The sequence below is a fragment of the Gymnogyps californianus genome, chromosome 1 (genome assembly GCF_018139145.2).
Source record: "Gymnogyps californianus isolate 813 chromosome 1, ASM1813914v2, whole genome shotgun sequence".
NCBI classification, from domain to species: domain Eukaryota; kingdom Metazoa; phylum Chordata; class Aves; order Accipitriformes; family Cathartidae; genus Gymnogyps; species Gymnogyps californianus.
The window spans coordinates 72809842-72831547 of record NC_059471.1 but is presented as its reverse complement, the minus strand read 5'-3'; the positions used below and the strand labels follow the sequence as shown (position 1 = coordinate 72831547).

Sequence of the window (21706 nt, the reverse complement as noted above, 5' to 3'; positions counted from 1 at the left end):
GGGCTGTGGGAAACCCAGTGTGTGAAAAATAGTCAAAGACTCACAAATCACAAGTGGCTCTATGTAAAAATATACTGTCGGGCTTTCCAAGCTTCTGCGTGCTTGACTTTACAGTCACCAAATTCCTTTACCTTGAAGCCTTTTTATCTCACATTAACATTTCATGGAGTCTCAGTGTTATTTGCCTTTAAAGTAAATCATGTTCCTGAATCCCTTTTTTTCTAGAGGAAAGAATTTCTTCCCATTCCAGGCATCTCTTTTACAGGAAGTTTTGAAAGAATCAGAGTATTATGTGGATATGTCAGAATGTGAAAGAACGCTTTACATTTTGCTTTCCTGAGAAAATTAAGAAAACTGATGATATAAAAACATTTTCTTTCTAATACTGAAAAGCCCATAATCCCAGTATTTTTATAAGTACATTTTAATAATCCTCAAGAATAACACTATAATTTATATTTACTACAACAATAGCAAATTAATTCTTGAAAAAGTCTATTATTTTCTCCATACTTCTCACAATAATGTTTCTAAATATAAATTATAAGCAAGTGCAAATTTAAATAAATCAGTTTTCCCATTAATTTTTAAAACACATATTTATTAGCCTACCTCATAAACAATTTGCAAGCATCCATCTCTTATACAGTTCCTTTGAATCATAAAAACACACAGCTTGAAATCTCAAACTTTTCCACAGATCTACACACTGTTCTGAAAAAACAACCGTAACTCACAGACTCCTAAAAACTCCTGCTTGCTAGGGTGTGTATGACCTGCTTTCTTGTCTGACGACATTTTTCTTCCTAAAAAGATATATTTGATTTTGATACTTGGTTTTTCCTAACAGTCAATAATGATGGAAATGATGGGAATTACTTCAACTAAATTGTTCGTTCTCAGTTTCACTATAACTATCACAAACTCTTTTTTCCAATCTCCCACACAAAAATCACAATCAATCCTAAAAAATAAGTCCTAAAAATAAGCAAAACATGCACAAAAAGGCAAAGAGATATTTTAAATGGGAGATATGCAGGGTTTTTCTAGTTTATTCTTTACCCCTATAGAATATAAATTATATCAACAGTTCTGTTTTTCAAACTCAGTCTAAACCAGAGGCTCTTCACAGCAGTTAACTGCCTGCTTGAAGTACAACCTAACAAAGGCTGATTTGAGTGCAAAGACTTACAGCTCCACAGACACAAAAAGGTATTTGGGTAAACCATTTACTTAATTCCTCAGGCTCCAAAGGGACAGCTGCTGCTGAATATTTATTATCAACTAATTTGTAATGCTTGACTAATAACTTGGGCAACTTCCAGGACTCTGCGTTAATCCAAATACTAAAGGCTGTGCAGGCATCCACAATTAGGACGCCAAGTCCTGCAGAATTCAGGTGGCTCAGAAATACTGTCCAAATTCAGATCCATCTCTCCCTCCTCTCACACAGCCTTTAGGTGTTCAGCGCGATTGACCCAGATGCTGTCAGAGTGCCCATTTCTGGGATATCATCCTCCAGTATTTTTATTACAAAAGAGCCCCATCTGATTCTCAGGGATTTTCACCCTGTTTAGCTCTGCTTCTGTTGAAGGTAATGCATTAAACCACATGAGGTGAAGGAGACTTTGTTTACTTCTGCCAATACCTGCTGCATTTTTAAATTCCCTTTCAAAGAGACAGTTTTTGCACTTTCCTACTAGAAGTGAGAATGGATAGGAAGACTACCCACAGATCTCCATGTATCTTGGCTCTAACTTTGGCTTTTCACAATCCTGACACCTCCAGAACCAAGCAACCACTGCTTTTCCCAGGCTGTCAGTGGCAACAAGCCCATTCTGTGTAGACCACAGTCCATTTTTATGAAAAAGCCTAACTTTTTGTAGCTACATGCTGTCTGTCCAGCAGGTTACTTCACTGATGACAATGGAAAATTTGACCAAACATTTCTAGGTACTTATAACTTTTTTGTTGTTGTGCTATTTGGGATGCCTGTTTTCCCTTGTCTCCCTAAAGAGATACAAGAACAAAGGCAGGGGATGCCAAGCTGTTTAGGAAACATATGAATGCAAAAAAGGTATCAACAGACAGCGATTAGTGATCCTTAAACAGTGAGGAAGAATGAGGAGTGTAAGAAATAGGACACCAGGAAATAGAAGAAACTGCCAAGGGAGATCCAGAATTTCCATTCTTGTAAAGAATCAAGTCTCAGCTATAAATATTTCATTAAGAATAATTAAATCAATCGTATGTGAAAAACATTTTTCAGAAAGAACAGACTCAATGAGCCACTAGAGGTCCCTTTCCACTCGAATAAACATGCTTTACAAAACACATTATGCTTATTAACTATTTTAAGTTATTTTTAATCACATGGTGACCATTCAGCAGGGTCACAAACAAGTGTAAGCCTTGCACGTTCGAGCTCATCCTAAGGGAAACACAGTACTTTAAAAAGTATATTCTTAATGAGAGTTAACCCTTAGCAATGAATGCAGCTTTATTTCTCTGCAGAATCTGAAGTCCATTCATATGCAGAAACATAAATATTTAGTATGAGAGGAAATGTGCTCCATCACTCTCAAAGGCCAGATTATAACACTGGGGAAAGAAATACTTCACATGAAAATGTTATGGCCATTAATGGAATGCACGAAACTGTCCTGGAAGCTATCACACTTGGAGAATAGTAACACCATGACCCCAGTAGACCTGAGGTTGTCTAATGAGAAGTGGTTGGGGATCCTGAACAATTCCTTTTACTAGGCGACATCATGTTGTAAACAGCTTTATAATTCAGTGAGAAAACAACATCATACAAAATGATGGCTGACTGTTATGCCTGACAAGTGCAAAATAGAAAACAGATATAGTATTTTAAGTCAAAGCAGTTACTTATTAGAAAAAAACGAAGTAAATGATACATTCCTCATTTTTGATATCTTTACATGAAAGCTGAGTGCCAGCCTGAAGAGGAAGACTTTTGTCAACCCATGCTGTAATCTGTACAGCAAAAGGAACTGAGTAAAATAGTCTACAATTAGCCCTCCAATTAGGTAATCATCAAGGTTCAGTGTTTTATATTTTGCCTGATAGTAATGAAATGCGTTTGCTCATTTCCCAAAGCATTTACTTCTTGCATCGCTAGAGGTCTTCAGTCATCTCATGGCCCTGTGCAGATGGATGTCTACTTCATCCTCCTCCAATAAGGCACTGGCATACCCTACCTTTCATGGATATGTGCAAACATAGCAGCCTGAACACAACTCCGAGAGAAGATCAGAGCACAGAGGGAGGATAACCAGACCATTAATTCAGTTGTAGGCTTAAACAGAAAGCTCTCGTAGCAAGGACATCCAAAAAGGATTACTAATTCTTTTAAGAAGTTGTGTAGGTAATTAGGAACCCTTAAAAGCTAAGAACTAAGGGGTTTTACTTTGAATTTAGTGAAAAAAATTAGCAGGATATTTAAAAGTCTGCTTTGTTGAGTAGACCTCCAGGATAATTGTGATTTTTCCACCATCTCGCAATGACAATTTTCATTCAGTGCCATATCAGCTATTTCCTTGCTGTAATGTATTTCAGATGGCAGTTTATTTTTTTATACCCATTTTGTAGACAGAGAGCACAGTTGGAAAAACCTCCAACAGCATTTTTAAAAGGCTCCCCAGGTTTTTTCTATTTTTTTTCACTGTTTTTTCCACCACATAAACAGAACTCTAATTACATCTGCATTTCTGCCTCTCACTCTTAAAGCCTTTCAGTTGCAGATTAGCAATTACTGAAGATGGTGCTCTGATTAGGCTCCTAAAGCAGGTTGACTCAGGATAAGTGATTGCACAATGTTAATCACATCATGTCTGAGAGCACACATTGGTTGTTCCAAGGCAACAGTAAAATTACAGTCAACAAATGAAACATGAACGTGTTTCTGCTGCTCTTGTATTTGGGACGTTATCTGGCAGAGGTAAATCAATAATCAAAATAGCTGTACTAGCAATGTAATATTTTCAGACTAATGTAAAATGAATCAAGATCATCTGTTTTTTGAAGACATTAAAATGTTTTCAAATGTACAGTCTTAATGGAAAAAAATTCTCAAAAACTACAGAAAACTGTTTATGATCCTTTCCATAATCACTTATTTTCATACATGGCCTGTGCTATCATAATATATTCTATTCAACTTAAAACAAATAATTTTTTATAACTTATGTCATAGTATGTAAAAAGCTACAGCTCATCATGAAAACTATCGTTGATCTCGATGAAAAGAGAGGTGTATCTCAGCCAAGGAATGTCAAATAAAACAAAATATTTTTGGTATACTCTGGTAAGCAGAGAATATGGATACTTGGCATAATTTACAGTTGTAAATTCCAATTGTACTTTCCCATTCATTGCTGAGAACTCACAGTATAGGTTTGTACTGTGCTCATTTGAGTTCCACTTAGCTTACCTCTTCAAACTGATGTATGTATGTGTGTATATATATATACACATATTTGTATATGTATACATGCATACGTCAGGACAAAAAAGACCTATTATGAACACTTGATTGTGCTCCCTACATAATACAAAGCATAGGGCTTTCCTCAGCATTCACTGCAACTAAGCCAACCACATCTTCAAGTTCAGTCAAAGAGTAGTTTCCCTCACTCGATATAAAACAATGAAAGAGAAAAGGAATATATTAGTATATGAGCTTCATGATTAATCCTCTATTTGTTTTTACTTATTCTCTATTAGAACTTAGAGGTCTGAGAAAATATTTTCTTTCTTATTAATTTCCTAGAGAGCTTATTTTAATATTATCATAGTACTACTCTACCTAGATAGCAGTTCTGCAGAGGCAGCAGCACTCCCAGTGAAGCACTGTTTGATGAAGCTTTTAGATGAAAAAACTTGAAACCAAACAAGAGAAATGGTTTGGTTTTTTCAGAGGTAAGTACTTTGAATTTCAAAGCATCAATAGTGTATACAGAAATCTTTCCATTGGGGAAGATTAAATTGCTTTTAAAAACTTAGAAGTCTGTTCTTCATTTCCCTGAGAATTCATACTCATATCTTGAAGGTAAAACCATTAAGGTAGAATTAATTCATTTTCAAGACTGTTCTGAAAGAGTGAAAATAATAATAGAAGAATACAACATTGTAACCTAAGATGTATTTTCTGACCATATATATCACCACAGAAAAAGCTAAAATGAAAAAGTGTATTCTCTCTTCCAATAGGGCAGCCTAAAATAACTTACTAGCCTTATTTTTATATTTATTTCTTCATATATTTCCATATGCATTTCATTAAACCTCTCAATAGCATTCCAAGTAAAATTAGAGGTTCATCTGGGGGACATATATATCTCTCTCTCGATCAAAAATCACAAATTTCAATCACAGTTTCAGAGTAGCTAGACTACTTTCTGCTAATGTATTAATGGAGTGGTAAGAGCACTCTGGCTCGCCAAAAGTAGGTGGACACTTCAGGATGAGCTCCAGATGCCACTGACTCCATTCATGACACTGTGAGATTAGCCACCAGTTCATGTGTGCCTACATTTTATGGACAACTAAATTTTAGTGTCTGAATATGGAGCTGAATCCCACCTCTTCTCTCCATCTTTTCTCTTGCAAGAAAGATACCATGGAAGATTACAGTGAATTATTCCAACATTACAAGATCTTTTAGTCCTGTTTATCAGATATTAACCCAACCACAAATCTTATATCATAATTGCCTTTAATATATCTCTTCTTTCATATATATCTCTGCTGTCGTTGCAGAGGAGATAAGGATACTTTGCTCAGATTTGTTTCTAAGAGGCTCTATTTCTGTGGCGCTCTCAGCTTCAGAACTTCTGCTTCCCCAGTACTTCAAAAAAGTCATTGAAAGCTTGCTCTCTTTTTAACTACCTTCTTTCCTCTATCCATTTATATAGCATCATGCTACATGCCTACTTTATCAGCTATAATCATGGAACAAAATTATTCCAGAAGCACACACTGAAGAGGAATATCTGGGGGGAAAAAATCGCTTCCAATCTATTACCTTTTTATTGTTGCTTATGTGTGATTCTGAGCTTTTCTCAGTTTCCTTTTTGACAGCCTCCTGAAGATCAGAGGCTTGTTGTATATAAGTTAATGCTGCCAGTATCTCATCTTCTAACAATATTACATCTTCATAGGAAATGGGCCATCCTAAATTCTCTAAAGCCTCCAGCAAAGCTTCTTTGTGCTGCATATATTGGACTGGCCCATTCTCTTCAAATCTAAAAAAAAAAATTTTTTTTAAAATTAGTAATCACAAGTAGGAAAATTTTTAATTTTGGTAGTACTTTACAAATAGAATCACAAAGCGTAAAGGCAGAATAAAACATCAGATTCATCCAATCTATCTTCTGTATGCCACAAGTTCTTGTGTTTCATCCAGCTACTGTTGTGTTTAGTCAAACAATCACCATCTGGCTTAATCATATCTCATAGAAAAACATCTACAGAGAAATTCAAGTGGCTAGGCATAGATGTCTGGTGCCATTTTAGATGTCCTAGAATATGTGAGGCATCAATAAAGAACTTGCAGATACGACTGAGAAATTATGGAAATCCCTGGCCCTTCTGGAGCAGCAGCTAGGGTGAAGCGGCAAGCATCTAGACAATCTAAAATGGCACCAGACACCTACTAAGTCCTGATTTGCCACATCAGTCTTGACTGTTCACATAAAAAAGAGACAATCTCCTGCTGTTTATTCCTCTGTCAGTCCTGCACTGCTCAATTTCACTCAGTGATCAGGAGTTTGCTTCCATCCATGGTTCAGATTATGTCAATGTCCACTAGACTAAAGAGCCAGTTTGAAGCTACACCTGAAGGTACTTATAAACAGAAAGCTAAATTAAATACAGTCATCTCGTTGATAAAAAACAAACAGACTGAACCCTCCAAAATCCAGAACAGGTAGAATTCTTTACATCTCCAATTGGAAGTAACGTACTTCTTTTTAGTACTCACAAAGTAGCTCTTCTTCTCCTGTGGCTCTTCTCTACAGCTTTGTCAACATTTAAAAAAACGTGAAACCTAGAACTGGGGAGAGTATTTAAGTATCTCTCTTACCAACACATACAACCATGGTGATGCTCACCACATTGCCCCACTCTTTGTCACTGCTTATCTCTCTGCTCCTCTAGGAACTGCTTTGTATTGAAATTAACCTGACCGGTATAGTTATTTACCTAGATTTTGTTCTCTGTTACCTGAATCCATTATTAATTTTTAATCAATGTCAAGCTAACTTAACTCCTGAGCTGGATCTCTCAACTGTTTTGAACACAAGCACAATATTACCACTTCTCTAGTAAATTTGAATTTCCCTAGTATCTGAGATAACATTTTAATACACACTAGCAAACCAGAAAGCTCCTCAACCAATTATTTTAGGACTCCTGTGACCAAGTTAGTAGACTTTGTTTATTACTCTCTCCTTCCAGATTACTAATTTCGAAAGTATGTTGTCATCCTTTTGTAATACATGAATGTGATCATTCAAATTGTAAATTTAGAAGAGAAATAGATCAAATATTTCAATTTCTATGCACCATTATTAACAATTTTAATATGCCCCTCTAGCAACAGACTGTACAATTGCTAGGACTGGTTTTTTTCCTTATATACATAATTGGCCATACATTACCAACAATAAAATATTTTGGATATCATCCTGTCAAATTTCTATACTCTACAACTCATTGTCTATGAACAAATATCTATTTCCTTTTTTTTAATTATATGCTGTTCTTTTGTTAATAGCCTTCACTTCCTCTCTGCACCAGAATGGGGTTTTAGTTCTTATTGACAATAGAACTGTGTATTTTTTGATCATTAGCTTAAGTCTTCTTAAAAACATTCTAGTTTTCATTCCCATTTTTCTGCCTAAGAATATTTCATGCCCACTCAGTTTTCATTAATTGATCTCCACTTTATTCTCTGAAGTAAACAGACGCTAACTTCACTGATGTCAGTCCTGTTTATACAATCACTATTTTTCTAAATCAATATACAGAAATAAGCTAGTTAAAGTAGTACAAACTTCCAGTGTGAGATACAGTTCCAGCACATGCTGCAAAGGTGCTTATTATACCTTTACAAACCAGCCACTGAAGTGTTCTTTACAGGATGAGAGATTTACCTTTATGCCAAAGGCAATGACATGCTGCCCTCCCAAGGCCCTGCCACTTGACACTGATTAAGAACAGACCAGCACCATTCAAATGGAATGCAAGTCCTTTCCTCTAAAAATAATATCAGCACTGCAAGAAGGAGGTCCAGAATTTAATATTACTCCACATCACATATACATTTTTGAAAGTAAGGTTAGTTACAGAAATAATGATTAAAAAGTATCAAATATTTATGACCAGCCTTTCACAGGTAAGTAAGTTAGAAAACCAAAAGGTGATACTTACTTGTCTCTTTCCTCCTGAGATAGTGCTCTCCAAATAACTAGGTTTAGGCGCCTGTTAAAGAAAGCAAAGCAGGTTTTGAGGGAATGCAGTTCCTTGTGCATCTGATCATCTCAAAACTAGCAAATAAACACAGTTTCTTAAGATATCTGCATTGATTTGTATTCCAAGAGCACTGTATCATCAAATTGTAACCTTATCACTCAGCTATGAAATTATCAACTGCAAGAGAAGATGGGAAAACAGCATCTTCCATCAAGTAGCAGCATGACTATTTCAGGGTCATAGAAGGATTAATGGCAATCACTGCTGCTTCCTGCCAGGATTTTCTATGGATGGTTCTCCTCAGCACCAGCAAGCTAAATCAAATAAAAAAACTGATTAAATGCCAGTTAAGCTAAGCACAGCTCCTCCAATTAAACAGTTTCAGAAAACTGTAGCCTGAAGACACATGGAGAACAATGCTAATTTTTTTTTTTCTGCTAAGATAACCCCTCAGTTTGTGCCATTCAGCTTTCTACTTCATTAAACTCTGGCTATGAAGAAAAACTACTGACAGGAAAACAGAAGTGATTATCCCAAAGCAATGCAGTTCTGAGATCACCACTAAACTTTCTGCTTTTGCTTCTTAGACGTAAATTATAAACTCTTATTAGGTCATCTAGCTTACAGTTTTCTCTATTAACATCTCAAACAATTAAGCCATCACTCAATTACTTCATTTCATACTACAGAAATAAACCTCTACCAATGATCCTAATTGCTGTAATTCTAGAAAAATTTCCGAACTTCCTTTGGAAATACAAGAACAAATTCATTGTTAGGAAAAATTCAGATTGTAACCATTAGACTTTTAACAGTTTTGCCAGATTTACTGGTGCATGTACAAAAAAGCTCATTAACACCAGATTTTGAATATTAATTTCTTGATGATTCATTTTATCTACTAGAAACTAAAGCCCAGCATTTTTAGAATGTAAATTACTTAGTTCGTTCACAATCTGCAGCCTCAGCATGCTCCACCGCCTATTTCATACTTTTAAATGTGCACACTCATAACTAACTTATTTGTAAAAGCTTCTGGCTATACAAGATGACACACATTTTGAAGCTTCCAGCATTCTTCTCCTTCAATACTGGATATTCTCTTTGTCAGAGCACAAAATTTCTGCCCTCGCCACTTTTTTCCCTCTAAATCTGATGCTGAGGTCAATCTACGTATGGGGAAGATATTGTCATGCTTGCTTCTGTTCTTGAAATCTGCATGCCCTGATGTATTGTCTCATCTATAGATGTCAGAATAAATTTGCGACCAATCACTATTCACAAAGCTGAACTGCAGCCTTTGCAAATTCAATTACTAGAAAAGTACTGTGGCATTTAGAGCAAAATAAATTTGACTGGGTTGCTGTTTCACATGTAGAGGAAAAGCAATGAGAACTCTTTTTTATATTGTGAATTATAAGGATCTTCAGGCAGATCTCTCTTCTATACATCTTTTTCACAGAAGTAAGGAACTCAATCCTACTATTGTAAATACACTGATTCATTGACCTCTATAGGTAAACATGTAAACAGTACTCCCAATCACCAAAGTTTTAGGGAGACTGTGAAAAAGCTGTCAGTAGAAGATCATCAGAGTTTAACTAGAAAACACTTTTCTTTCCCTCAAAACTGAAGTCAATAAATGTAAAATATTCAATGGTATGGCACAGCAATGAAAAACTTGAATTTTTTTTCAAAGTCACCATCAAAAATACACCACTTGAACCTTCTGTCAAAATGAGTGACAAATCCAGATTTCTGTGAGCTCTTCATCAGCCTGATAATAACAGTATTGTCTCAATGACAGAGCGCACAAAACCAACAGATTTTTTCTTCACTGAATTCCATTAATATTAGACATAGCAAGCAGCATTTGCAAATCATAATTCTTGATTTTTACCACAAAAGACGGGTAAGTTTAGAAATAGGCAATGGGAATGAAAAACAGAGCTATTACATGCTTTAAAAAGAACTGGTATGATCATAGAGCTACAGAGGAAAAAAAAAAACCTTAAAAGGCCTTAGTGGAATTAATCAAAAAACAAAGACTAAACACTTGTTATCAAGGGTTTTTTGGTCATATCAAATAATTACATCTGTAAATGTTATTACAATACAGCCTGAAAAAGATACCTTATTTATTAAAACAATTCTAGTCAAAGCTCTTATCAGGTTACTGAATGACATTAGTAGTCAAATAATTGCATTACTTCAAAAAAATGCACAAAGTTAGATCAAGGAAGGAAATAGCTTAGAGGTCTAATGTCTGTGTCCTGTTTAATTCTGATGTGCTTTTACCAACATTTAATTAATAAGCACAACACATCTCTCAAAAAAAAAAAAAAATTAAAATTGTCAGTATCTTATAGGTGCCTCAGTTATGTTCTTGCATCCATAGTTAGGTGCTAGACAGCTGGCAGCAAAAAGCATGCCACTAATTTAAATGTCAGTCTATGGATTTAGTAGCTTAATTGTAAGTTAGAAGTCTGGCTAGCACTGTATGTTTAGGGGAGATTCCTCCCCAGGGATGATTGCTTTCAGGTTTATTCCCAGAAAGTAAAAGATTTTTTTTTTTTTTTGTCATTGACCAAACATAATATGAGCAACATGTTATTTATTATCTCCTTGCCTATTATCTGTTTTTTTCATTCTGCATTTTTTTTGAAGAAAATAAACATTTCTCCTACAGGTTGATGGTGGATTAAAGTGTGCCAATGTGCAGAATTATCAGTATTGAGCAAAGCATGTGGGAGCAAATACACACTACATAAGAAAAATCTGAAATTAGACTGCAAACGTGATAAATTTCTGATGAGTAGACTTGCCTTTCATAGGATTTAATTGCTTGTTCCAGCTTCTTTTTATAGGCATCAAGATTCACTGCCTGAGGATTAATTAGTGTGATCCGCTTCTTGTCGTTGCTAACATGGGCCAACGGTAACATCTATTATACAATAAAAGAAAAAGACTTCATTTATCATACAACTTTTCCTCCACCAGAATAACTGAATGCCCATGACTCCATGTCCAAGGATCAGAGCAGCCAGAAGGAACACTGGAAGGCTGCAGAAAGAAAGATCTGAGCACCCCAAAGAAACGTCAGAATTAAGACATAGTTTCCAGCCTGTTAATAAAATCTTCTGAAATTATACAATCCCTTTATGCAGAAGTTGCAAATTAAGCTTCCTAACTACTAGTTAATTCTAACTAAATCAGTACTGTCAAATAACTCTAATAATAGAAGGGTAGGTCAGAAGGGAGACAAGCATGTCTAGATCATGACCATATTCCAGATTGTTTTGCTTTAAAACAACACTCCCTTATACTTATTAGCATCTAATTCTAGCATACAGGTGTGATAGTTACTTATTTAAGTGTATTTAATAATCTTATTCTGGAGGACCATATTTTTTAAGGAATTAGAGTACTAAAGACGGAGAGACACTTTTCACCATCGCACTGATCACCAAAGAGTGAACAAGGTGGATATTGCTCACTGAAACTAGTCTTAATTAACCACAATAAGGCTTAGGAACCTAATCAGGTTGATCAGAATCAGGAACTTCAATACCTTTCAAATCTCATAATACAGCACCTACATAAGTCAACTTCATTACAAAATAGAAAGTCATACACTTACAAGTAGATTTTCAAAAGGCAGAGAAAAGGGTAGAAAAGGATGACAGAGAGCAGGAAAGATGCCTTCCCATCTCTCAGTCCAAAGTCCCACCATCCTTCAGCCTCTTAAATTACTCAGCAGCTCGTATAAGAAGTTATTTTATATATCAATGTCCTGATGATGATTATAAACAGAAAAAATCCAAGAAAGAAATGGCAAAGACAGAGAATGTTACTCTCCCCAAAACTGTCTTCAGCACGTATGGTTGAGTGGGAAGCTTCTCCCAAGTGTCTGTCTGAGATCAGGATACAGATGACAAAAAGATGGATGAGGTTCAATTTAAATAAAACTAAAATCCTTGTTGGGGGAATAAGGCAAGCAATCAGAAAATAAAACAATAAAAAGACTTCTTTAATTGAGAACATTTTTCAGTGATGTTTTATTTGTGTTTGAATCATCACAGCATAGCTGGATTCCAAATTACTACTGTATGACCATTTTTTCAGGAGCAGTGGTATGACTTTATATTCTCTCTTTCTGAGGACGTCTCCTCTCTGATTAATAAATCTGTGTCACATCAGTGCCAGACCAAATCAAAGCTCCTAATATTAAATTAATCTTAAGATCATTTAGAAGCTAAAGTTAATGGGAACATGTCAGTGAAGTATCTTGCCAGAGACAGATGAAGTAAATCTCTGCCCAGAACTGTGAGCCATGAAATCTGGCTACCTGTCATTTCCAGGTGGAGTCTGAAAGCTTAAAGGCAAGGAGCTGAGAGTACCCCTCTTCCAGTTCCATACTGCCATGGTTGCTGTCTGCTATGTTACTCATGTTCACCATGTAGAAGCCCTCTCCTACATTCCCTTACAAATTCCCAGAGTAACTCCAAGTACACACAGCATTATTTGCAAAATGAATATTTAATACAGTTTATAAAACACTTTGAGTAGCATATGAGGGGCAGACAAACACATTATTACAGTATTGAAGAATAAAACCAGAATGGAATGTGTTCTTAGCAAACAGTAAACTTGAAATATTATGCATACTTTGAGAGCAATGAAAACTGCTCATGAAGTCAAGTGAAATTTGACAGATTCAGCTGAAAGAAATCACAGGGAAGCTTTTTTAGTGCCAAAATGTTTTGTCATTTTCTAAATTAAATACTTAACTTTCATATCAAAAGAATTCACTTGTTTCAAAATGGTTTTTATTTCAAAACCAAAATTTCAAATTTTTAAAGATAAAACCAAAGCACAATAACCCTAGAAAACTCTTTCTTATTTTAGACCAAACAAAGATGTTTTTGTTGGCTTAATCTGAACTTGATTCTTCTGAGCAAAGCATTAAGTTAAAACTCCATGATTTGCAAAGCTGTACTTAAGATGCCACAATCTGCAACAGATACTCACATAATTCTGTAGGGAAGGTTTGTTCCAGAACTACCATACCGTAATTTAGACAAGCCCCCAAGCCTTTTTTTTTTTTTTTTTTCTGGATATGAATCTGATGGGTAGTTTAATGAATTAACCTCTTTGAAATAACTCAGGTGAAACTGACAGGTCACACAGAACTGAAAACAACAGGTCAGCCTCTTGTTAATGAACAGTTGTCATGGAAACCTTTTGCTTGCTGCATCTCCAAGGTGAGAAAACCACTCATAGTTACTCCATCATCACTGCTAGCAAAGGCCAAAAATAAAAATTATACTATCCCTAGAGAAGCAAACAAGGATGTCTGCATTCCACACGAAGAAAATTAAGATCTCAGAAGGAAGAATGCAAAAATGTCTGTACATTTATTATCTTCAATTAATTCTTCTGAAGTACTGGAATAATCAAGATTCTTAATCAATTTGTTAATGTCTCCTAGTCAAGCTCTATGTCTAGTCTCAGAACCTATTTTCTGCTTTTCCTTAATATGCTGGCATGAAGCTTGGGGGAGAGTGGGTTCCATACCTCATAAATTCTACTGGTCCTGCCTCGTGTGCAACCCCCAACCTTGTTTTCCTTTCTATACTCTGCTTCAGACCCAGAAAAATCCATGCCTCTACACATAGAACAATAATTCTCCACTGCCTCAGAAACTGAGTGTCTCTATACAACTGATGGGGATTAGCAGGTACGAAAAAGTGGTAAAAATGACATATTATTTTGTGTTTATATCCCTGAATCTAAAGAAAGCCCATGGATCACTGTTTGGACTCTGTACAGCAGCTGTTCATTCTAAGAACACTGAACTTAATTCAGCCCTGAACTACCCTAAGCTCCCATGAACTGCCATTAAAAATTACCTGTACATAGCACTTGCTGAATCATAGTTTTGACTATTTTCAAAGACCATGGTTTTACAGACTACTGTTTTTGCAAATAGCAGTTCAAATGCAGCTCAGGATTTTCTGGAAAGGATTCAAAGGAGTCTTCATTTAGAAACATGGAAGAAAGAGGTCTACTTAGTAGGTGCATTCAGAAGAAGATGAGAAAAGAAGTGACTGCTCAGAAATCAGACATAAGAGTTATGAGAAAGTCACAATGTCTTTTGTTTGACATTTCACTTACAGTAGATTGTTTTGTACAGTTTTGTAATCATCGAATGTCTCAATTTTTTTGAAAAATGGCTATTTTACATCTGAAATATTAAAATGTACATTTTTAATGCTTTTGATACAAAAAGCCATCTTTTTATTGCATTAAAAAAAATCTCACACTTCAAAAAAAGATCTTGGTTTTGACTTGGTTTTACTAAAACAGAGGATCTAGTTTTGCTTCCACAATCTGCCTGCTATAGCAAAAATTCCCATTCCTAAATTTAAAAAACAAATATGCAAACTTTAAAATGTACAAATGTGTACATTTGTTATAAATATTTTACTTAGCTCCATATCACATCCTATTACAAAAACCCTTGCTCACCCCTTATTATTTAAACAGATGCTGTTTAGCTTTTTCTTTGAGTATTGTTTAAAGAAACAGTTTTATTAAACAGTTAAAACAAGCTGCAACATATTCATAGGACTTTCACAGGATGCATGACACAAGAAGAATAAGAGCAACTTGCCACAAAATGGATTTCCTTTAAGTGGAATGGCAATTAGAGCTTCATGATACACAATTCATCGTGAATTTTGCACAATCTCACAATTGTCTACACCTATCAGAATTAAATTTTAATAACTGAATTCCAATACTTTTCAAAAGGTCTTAGCGGACACACGTAAACCTTGAGAATGCACAAATCCACAAACTGTGCATCTGCACAGTTTTCCAAATGACTTTATGGACCTAAAATACATACTCCAGTGAATTAATATGTATCAGTAGAGGCTGTGGTGCTCAAGAAATTGCTGAACACCTGATGGCTGCACACTGCCATCAACTGGTAACTGTGAAAGAAAAATATATAACTAAAACTTAAGGGTAAAGTTTGCAAGAAATACTATTAACTGTCAGTTTTAACTTCTTATTGATGCATGAATGAACATTCAGATATGCATTATACCTTTAGTGCACATCAACCATCTACAATGAACACTAGAGAATGCAATTATGACATTTATAGAAATGAATTAAAAAATCCTTTTGAAAACAGTACCAAGTTTTATGTTTGCTTTGAAACAGCGTAAGAGTTTTACCTCATCAAATACTTTAGAAAATACATGCTTGTCCAGAACTGGGATGTATTTGCTACCATGAGGGACAGCAGTAGGAGCTAAGGCATCCATGATGGTGAGTCGCCTAGCAACCAAGCCATGGGTCTTCAACCAAAGAGCTGAAGAGACATCTAGAGAACTGGAAAAAAGAGACTGTAAGATGTAGCACAAGGTAGAAATAAATCTGAGAAGTTTGAAATTACTAAAGAAAAATATAAACTATAATTTTTGTGATGTATCTATATATGCACACACGTACCTTTTAGATGTCCTTTTCACAGCTTTCTGCATTTTCAGATCTAAGATAAAACATTTGCATTTCATTATCTCACAGTTTTTGTGCACACAAAAGTATATATAAATAAGCTGACATGTAACAACATCATTTTTTTAATTAAGCCTACTAGCAGTGTCACAAAGACTACACAATAATGTCTATTTCAGTTGCTAAATTTATCAATGAGAATTACGTTGCCTGTGTTTCTTGGTGCTTGATCAATAGTAACAGTGTTACTATATGCCTCATGAGTCCTAATTAAACAATGAGGAAATTTATAAAATAGGTGGGGAATAATTTTTTTTTTTTTAAATAAAAATTGAACTTTGTACATATTTATTTCTTATAACCCAAAAGGAAAGATTAACCAGTTTATTCCCCAGTTCAAGATGTGATACCAAGTACTATCTCTAATGAGATGGCCAGGAGTGGCTAATTTAAGGTATATGGCTATGAAAATCTGTAAAAAAGGTATATAAAGAATTAAAATAAGACACTGAAATGTAAAAAACTCAAACATCTTTAAGTATCATAGGTGAGGTTTTAGAACAACTTAGAGGACCTATCATAAAGTTCAGAGTTGCATGAATTACTGAGAGAAATGAAAACTATCTGGATGTATATCCAAGCCACGTTGGAAATACTTCTGTCTCTACATATGCATCTGTCCCAGCGAGCATGTTTTTTGCAAGTCTAAGCATATTAATAAGTGCAACCTCCTTTTACATTGGTATCACAGAATTAGAACCGCCACTCTCAGCTTTAACCTCAACATTGAACATAACTACAAATTAATGTATCACAACAACAATCTATAACTGTATAACAAGATTCTCAAGATCTATTTATTCTGTTGATAAGAAGCAACTGTGATATCCTTTCAGCAGTCTAAGGCGTAGCTGTATCACAGCTGCTGCATACTGTGGACATAACTAAGCTGTTGTAAACTGAATAGTTTGGGCACTGGCAGGAGTCTGGCTGCAGCTGTAAGGACCTTGTTACAATACCCTCCTGCATGTCCAGCTCTCTGCACCCCTGCTGCCTTCCAATCCTTTGTACTGCAGGTCTGCACAGTTTTGCCTCACATGAGGCGCCATTAGTTACAACTGCAGCAGGAGAAATGTTATTGTCTGCCCCACCCAGAGCTTCCTGTTCTGTCAACTTGCCTTTGAAAATGGTTGTACATTTCACACTCTTTTTGACAGAAAAACTCTTTTTTTCAGGAGATATTCCCTCCTCTGGGCTTTCTTCCCTAGATTTCACACTATGGCTCAGGATTCGCAGCAGACTCGTCTTTGTTTGCTCTGTAGGTGTTGAAAGGGAAAGAAAGGAAGAGCTAACTTACTGCTCAAACACATGCCTGGGATTTTTGAGTTGCTCTTTGGTATCCAGGCCCAATTTTTAAGGGACCGCCTACACAAGACCTCAAACACAAAATTACTTCAGCACTAATTTGCACTTTGTAGTTTTCCAAGGATGAAGACTTCTTCTACATCAGCTGGGTAAACTTGGTTTCAGACGGCATACAAAGGATACTTCAAAGAGAAACATAGTGTTACAGGTGTAGTAAGGAGAAATATTAGTCTAAGTAATGCTGTAACTAGTGAAACATAGAACAGCTCTTCATTCTTGCCAATGATGTACTTATTTAGAGTAAAAAGAGAAAAGGATTTAATATCTACTGTTAAAATATTTACAGAGCTTTCAAAACATTCTGTCAAAATGGTTAATTTGTCATTGCAGGGCCTGTGATGAAGCATAAATGAGCAGACATTTGTCTGTCTTTGGATCAAATGAGTAAGATGGCTGAAAAGTAAAAATGAAGAGAAGTTAGAATTTCAGAAAGAGGATTATTTAAATCATCAAAGGCTTCATTTGTTCCTACGACGAGGGATGCTTTTTGCTATTTTTAACAGAATCTTTTCAAGTTAGTGAATAAATTCTGCTAACAACTGCAGTTCATTTTAGTCTTACCTGCATATAATGCTTTCTTCCTTCGGGCTGGACTGTCAGCAGTGGTTTGCCAGATTTGCTGATGTGGTGTCAGTGCTGGCTCTTCTGAAACACAGCACAGCTTACTGCTAAGAGTAGTACTCAGCTCTTCAACATGTTTGGTTACAGAAGACACAGTATGTGTCTGCTTGTGATTACTGCTTGTAAGTGACAAAAAGAAGAAACAAGCAAGATATTACTTCATACATATAACACTGGTTTAAAAAACACTAAGCTGAAGTTTTCTGGTAATTTAAATAGTCATTTCAAATGCTTCTAGCAGTGCAAAATACTTTCTCTATTATTTCTCTAGTCTGCACTTCAAAGAGGAGTTCAAAGGAGGTTAAAATATTCCTAGTTTTTTAAACTATTTAAAAGTTGTTTCTTAGTCTATTTAAAAGATGTTCATTACTTTTAAGGCAACACCCTCGTATATTTTTAATAAGGTCAGAATGTTCTGTAAGTCACTTTGAATCCTGGGGGAAAGAGTAAACCTACCATCAGCAATGAAAATAACTGACACACACATATATGTATATGCATATATACATATACACACACACACACACGTATATACCCATGTCCCAGCATTAATAAAAAATAAAATATGCAAATTCAGAAATAAATACTTATCTACATTTTTATACTGGACATCCTGCCTGCCCATCCACACATATGAAATCATTCCACAGCACTCTCCACTTTTAATTTATTTACTTTAGTTTTAATACCTTTATTTTAATTTACTGGTTTTAATAGATTTCTGTCTTAAAAATCTGATTTTTTTTTTTATGTACTTTTTTGCTTTTGTACTATTACTGCACAGATAAATAGGGCACCGGGCAAGCTATCTTTTTATTAAGGCTGTGCTCCTGTAGAGATTACAAGTAACTTCATGTTTGAAGCTAGGTCTGTGTTTGTTCCCCAAACAGAAACTCAGTATAATCAGACATGCAGAAAACTTTTCCACAGTGGCTCAGGAGTCTGCCTTCAGTACGCTGTGGAAGGACCTCTTTTTGAACGGTCATTCTTGGCACCATGAGATTTTCAACATGTTTTTCAACTGATGTTGAACATGAAACTATTTTTAATGATGAGATTACTTATCTTTTGATAAAAAGCAAGGATAAATATGATATGAACATACAGACACACATTGTAAAATCAAAAATGTGAAAAGAAGTAAGCTGAATTTCATTCATGGTGTTTGCCATCTTTTAAACAAATACATTTATATGTAATTTATGTTTCATCAGCATACCCCAATGAGTGGCAATTTAGTCATGAAGTATCAAGCCAGCTCTACCTAAAGGACAATAATTTTTCATTAATTCTCTAGGTCAGAGGGAGCAACTTTACCATGTGCTGGAGACAGAAAAATATTTTCACCTCTTTGCTTTAATTATTCCTAATAATTTGAGACTATTGAGATATTTGAGATCATTTTGTTTCAGGCATCACAGTATTAGTGCATTTTTCCAGATTTTTCTTTTCCATTACTCTAACCATTTAAAAACAAACAAACAACAACCTTTCTTTTAAAAAGAGGAGAATGTCAGAGGTTAAAAATGCAAGACAATGAAAAAGGAGAAATGTAACAGATAGCTCCTATCTCTTATTAACATAATAGCAGTATGAGGACATACTTATTCTCTGGATCATTTTCTCCATTATAACAATCCATCATCAGACATTCAGCATGAAAGGTCTTCACTTTCTCTAGGTCTCTTTCTCCTTGTTCAACCTCTCTTTTCAAAAGATGTATGTCTTCACTCTAACAAAAAGAAAATAAAAGGTTTTATTACAATTATTCCTAAATGTGTTTCATTTCTGAACTGAAACTATGCAAGCTCTGATAATAATTTTGAATAATGACTGAGTTAGGACAGCTGCAAAATTTTGTATACTTTTTCAGATAGTCTCTTGTGCTTGGCAATACAGCCTTTCAAATTATTCTTCCTTTTTAGGAAAAGGACAAGCATTCCCTAACAAGCCAGTTACCCCTTGAGATATGAACAGCCATATTTCTGAATAATGTAATGAGGTCAGTAGCTCCCCTCATTCCAAGCAAGCAAGCAAATAAGTAAATAAATACAATACAGTACAAGCTATGTACATTACAACTGTTGTCCTGTCATTCTACAGATCATAGCTGTATCACATACCGTCCCTGAAAAATGGGAAGTAAAAACCATACTCTTCAAGTAAACATTGGAACTGACTGGGAATCATTTGGACTGCAGGAGGAAACAGGAAGGAAATTCCAGTGATGATCCCTTTACAACTCCCACAGGGCCAGAAGTCTGGAGGTGGACAACAGGGACTCTGGCCCTCATCTTTCTAACAAGCACAGTGTCACACAGGCCACATCAGCAGAATCACCAAAATTGCCCAGTACACTCTCTGATATCTTTCAAGAGCTGGAGTATTTTCACATCTTCCTTCTAATTGGTGTCTGCAAAGTTCTACATTTCCTGCTACTGTCTTGTTCCTGGTTGTTCTCATTGTTCCACTACCACCGTTTCTAAAATTTGTGGAACTAATTAAGTGAGTGTTAACTTTAATCAAAAACAAGAATATGCTTTAAATGGATGTTTCTGTTAGTCTATTCAGAAATTTCCTATTGGGGATTGTTAGATTGAGCTGCTTAGTCACACTTGATAGATCACTGCTATTCTAGTCATTTTATTCATTATAGATCTCTCCCCAGTGGCTACTGTAGAGCAAACTTTTAGCAAAATTCAAAGAATCGTTCATTCATCATCCTTCAAATTCAGCTCTGCATTCTCTCATTTATTAACAGGATACAAACCATAGTTTCATTTTAAACAGTAACTTATTTCTGAGACAGCAGAGATCACATGTGTTTCTTCCAGAGCTGAATTTGGTCTATATGTTTTTGGGGTTTTGGTTTTCGGGAGTTTTTTTGCAACAGTAGCACTACAAATGTACTTTGCATGATATTTGGGCTTTTTTGTTGTGGTCTAATAAAATTTAGTAACCAAAAAATGTCACCCTCATTGCTTTCACATCACTTCAAATCTGACTAGGATTAACCCTCTTTTTTTAATAATCTATTGTAATATGCAATCACAATAATGTGAGTCATGTGGTTCCTTCAATAGCATGAAGAAACAAACATTTATTTTCAGATACTCACAACAATAAACTCTGCAGCATCAGGATCAGTCAAATAAATGTTGTAATAATGAAACCGTCCCTCTGTTTCAGTAGATAGTTCATACAAAAATTTATTAGCTTCTATATCATCACAGTTAAAGGATACAGTATGGATGGGAATTTTACGATGAAGCTGGACTTGAGCCAAAATTATTTGAGGGGGCTGAAAATTGAAAAATACATATTAAACATGTGGTGTCTCAAAATGTATTTATCAAAACATGGAGAATTTGTAAGAATTTAATCAGTCATACTGTTGCTTAGAGACAGATATAGATCAGTTAAAAGCATACATTTTATATGGATTGCTATTTCATAATTATATAAAATAAGCTAATTTAAAACTGAATTTGAAACACTGATAATGCTTTAAGGCACAGGATACTCTAATAAAATAAAATGTAAATTATAATATAATCAGTACTCTTTGTATCTGAAGTCTTAAAGGAAATTACTAAAGTATAGGAAATTACTACATTGGTGTTTG

At 35.2% G+C, this 21706-nt stretch overlaps 1 protein-coding gene across 1 annotated transcript in view; it reads right to left on the bottom strand.

The window, feature by feature from the left end:
• Window positions 1–21706, bottom strand: part of VWA3B (von Willebrand factor A domain containing 3B) — a 71154-nt gene that overhangs the window by 14860 nt on the left and 34588 nt on the right. Inside the window, exons 14-22 of the mRNA XM_050909886.1 lie at window positions 21200–21382; window positions 19686–19813; window positions 18022–18197; window positions 17187–17351; window positions 16030–16069; window positions 15753–15909; window positions 11328–11446; window positions 8461–8511; window positions 6053–6272 (exon numbers count right to left, since the gene is read on the bottom strand). Coding sequence (XP_050765843.1) covers window positions 6053–6272; window positions 8461–8511; window positions 11328–11446; window positions 15753–15909; window positions 16030–16069; window positions 17187–17351; window positions 18022–18197; window positions 19686–19813; window positions 21200–21382 — 1239 coding nt within the window. The remainder of the gene's footprint in view (window positions 1–6052; window positions 6273–8460; window positions 8512–11327; window positions 11447–15752; window positions 15910–16029; window positions 16070–17186; window positions 17352–18021; window positions 18198–19685; window positions 19814–21199; window positions 21383–21706) is intronic.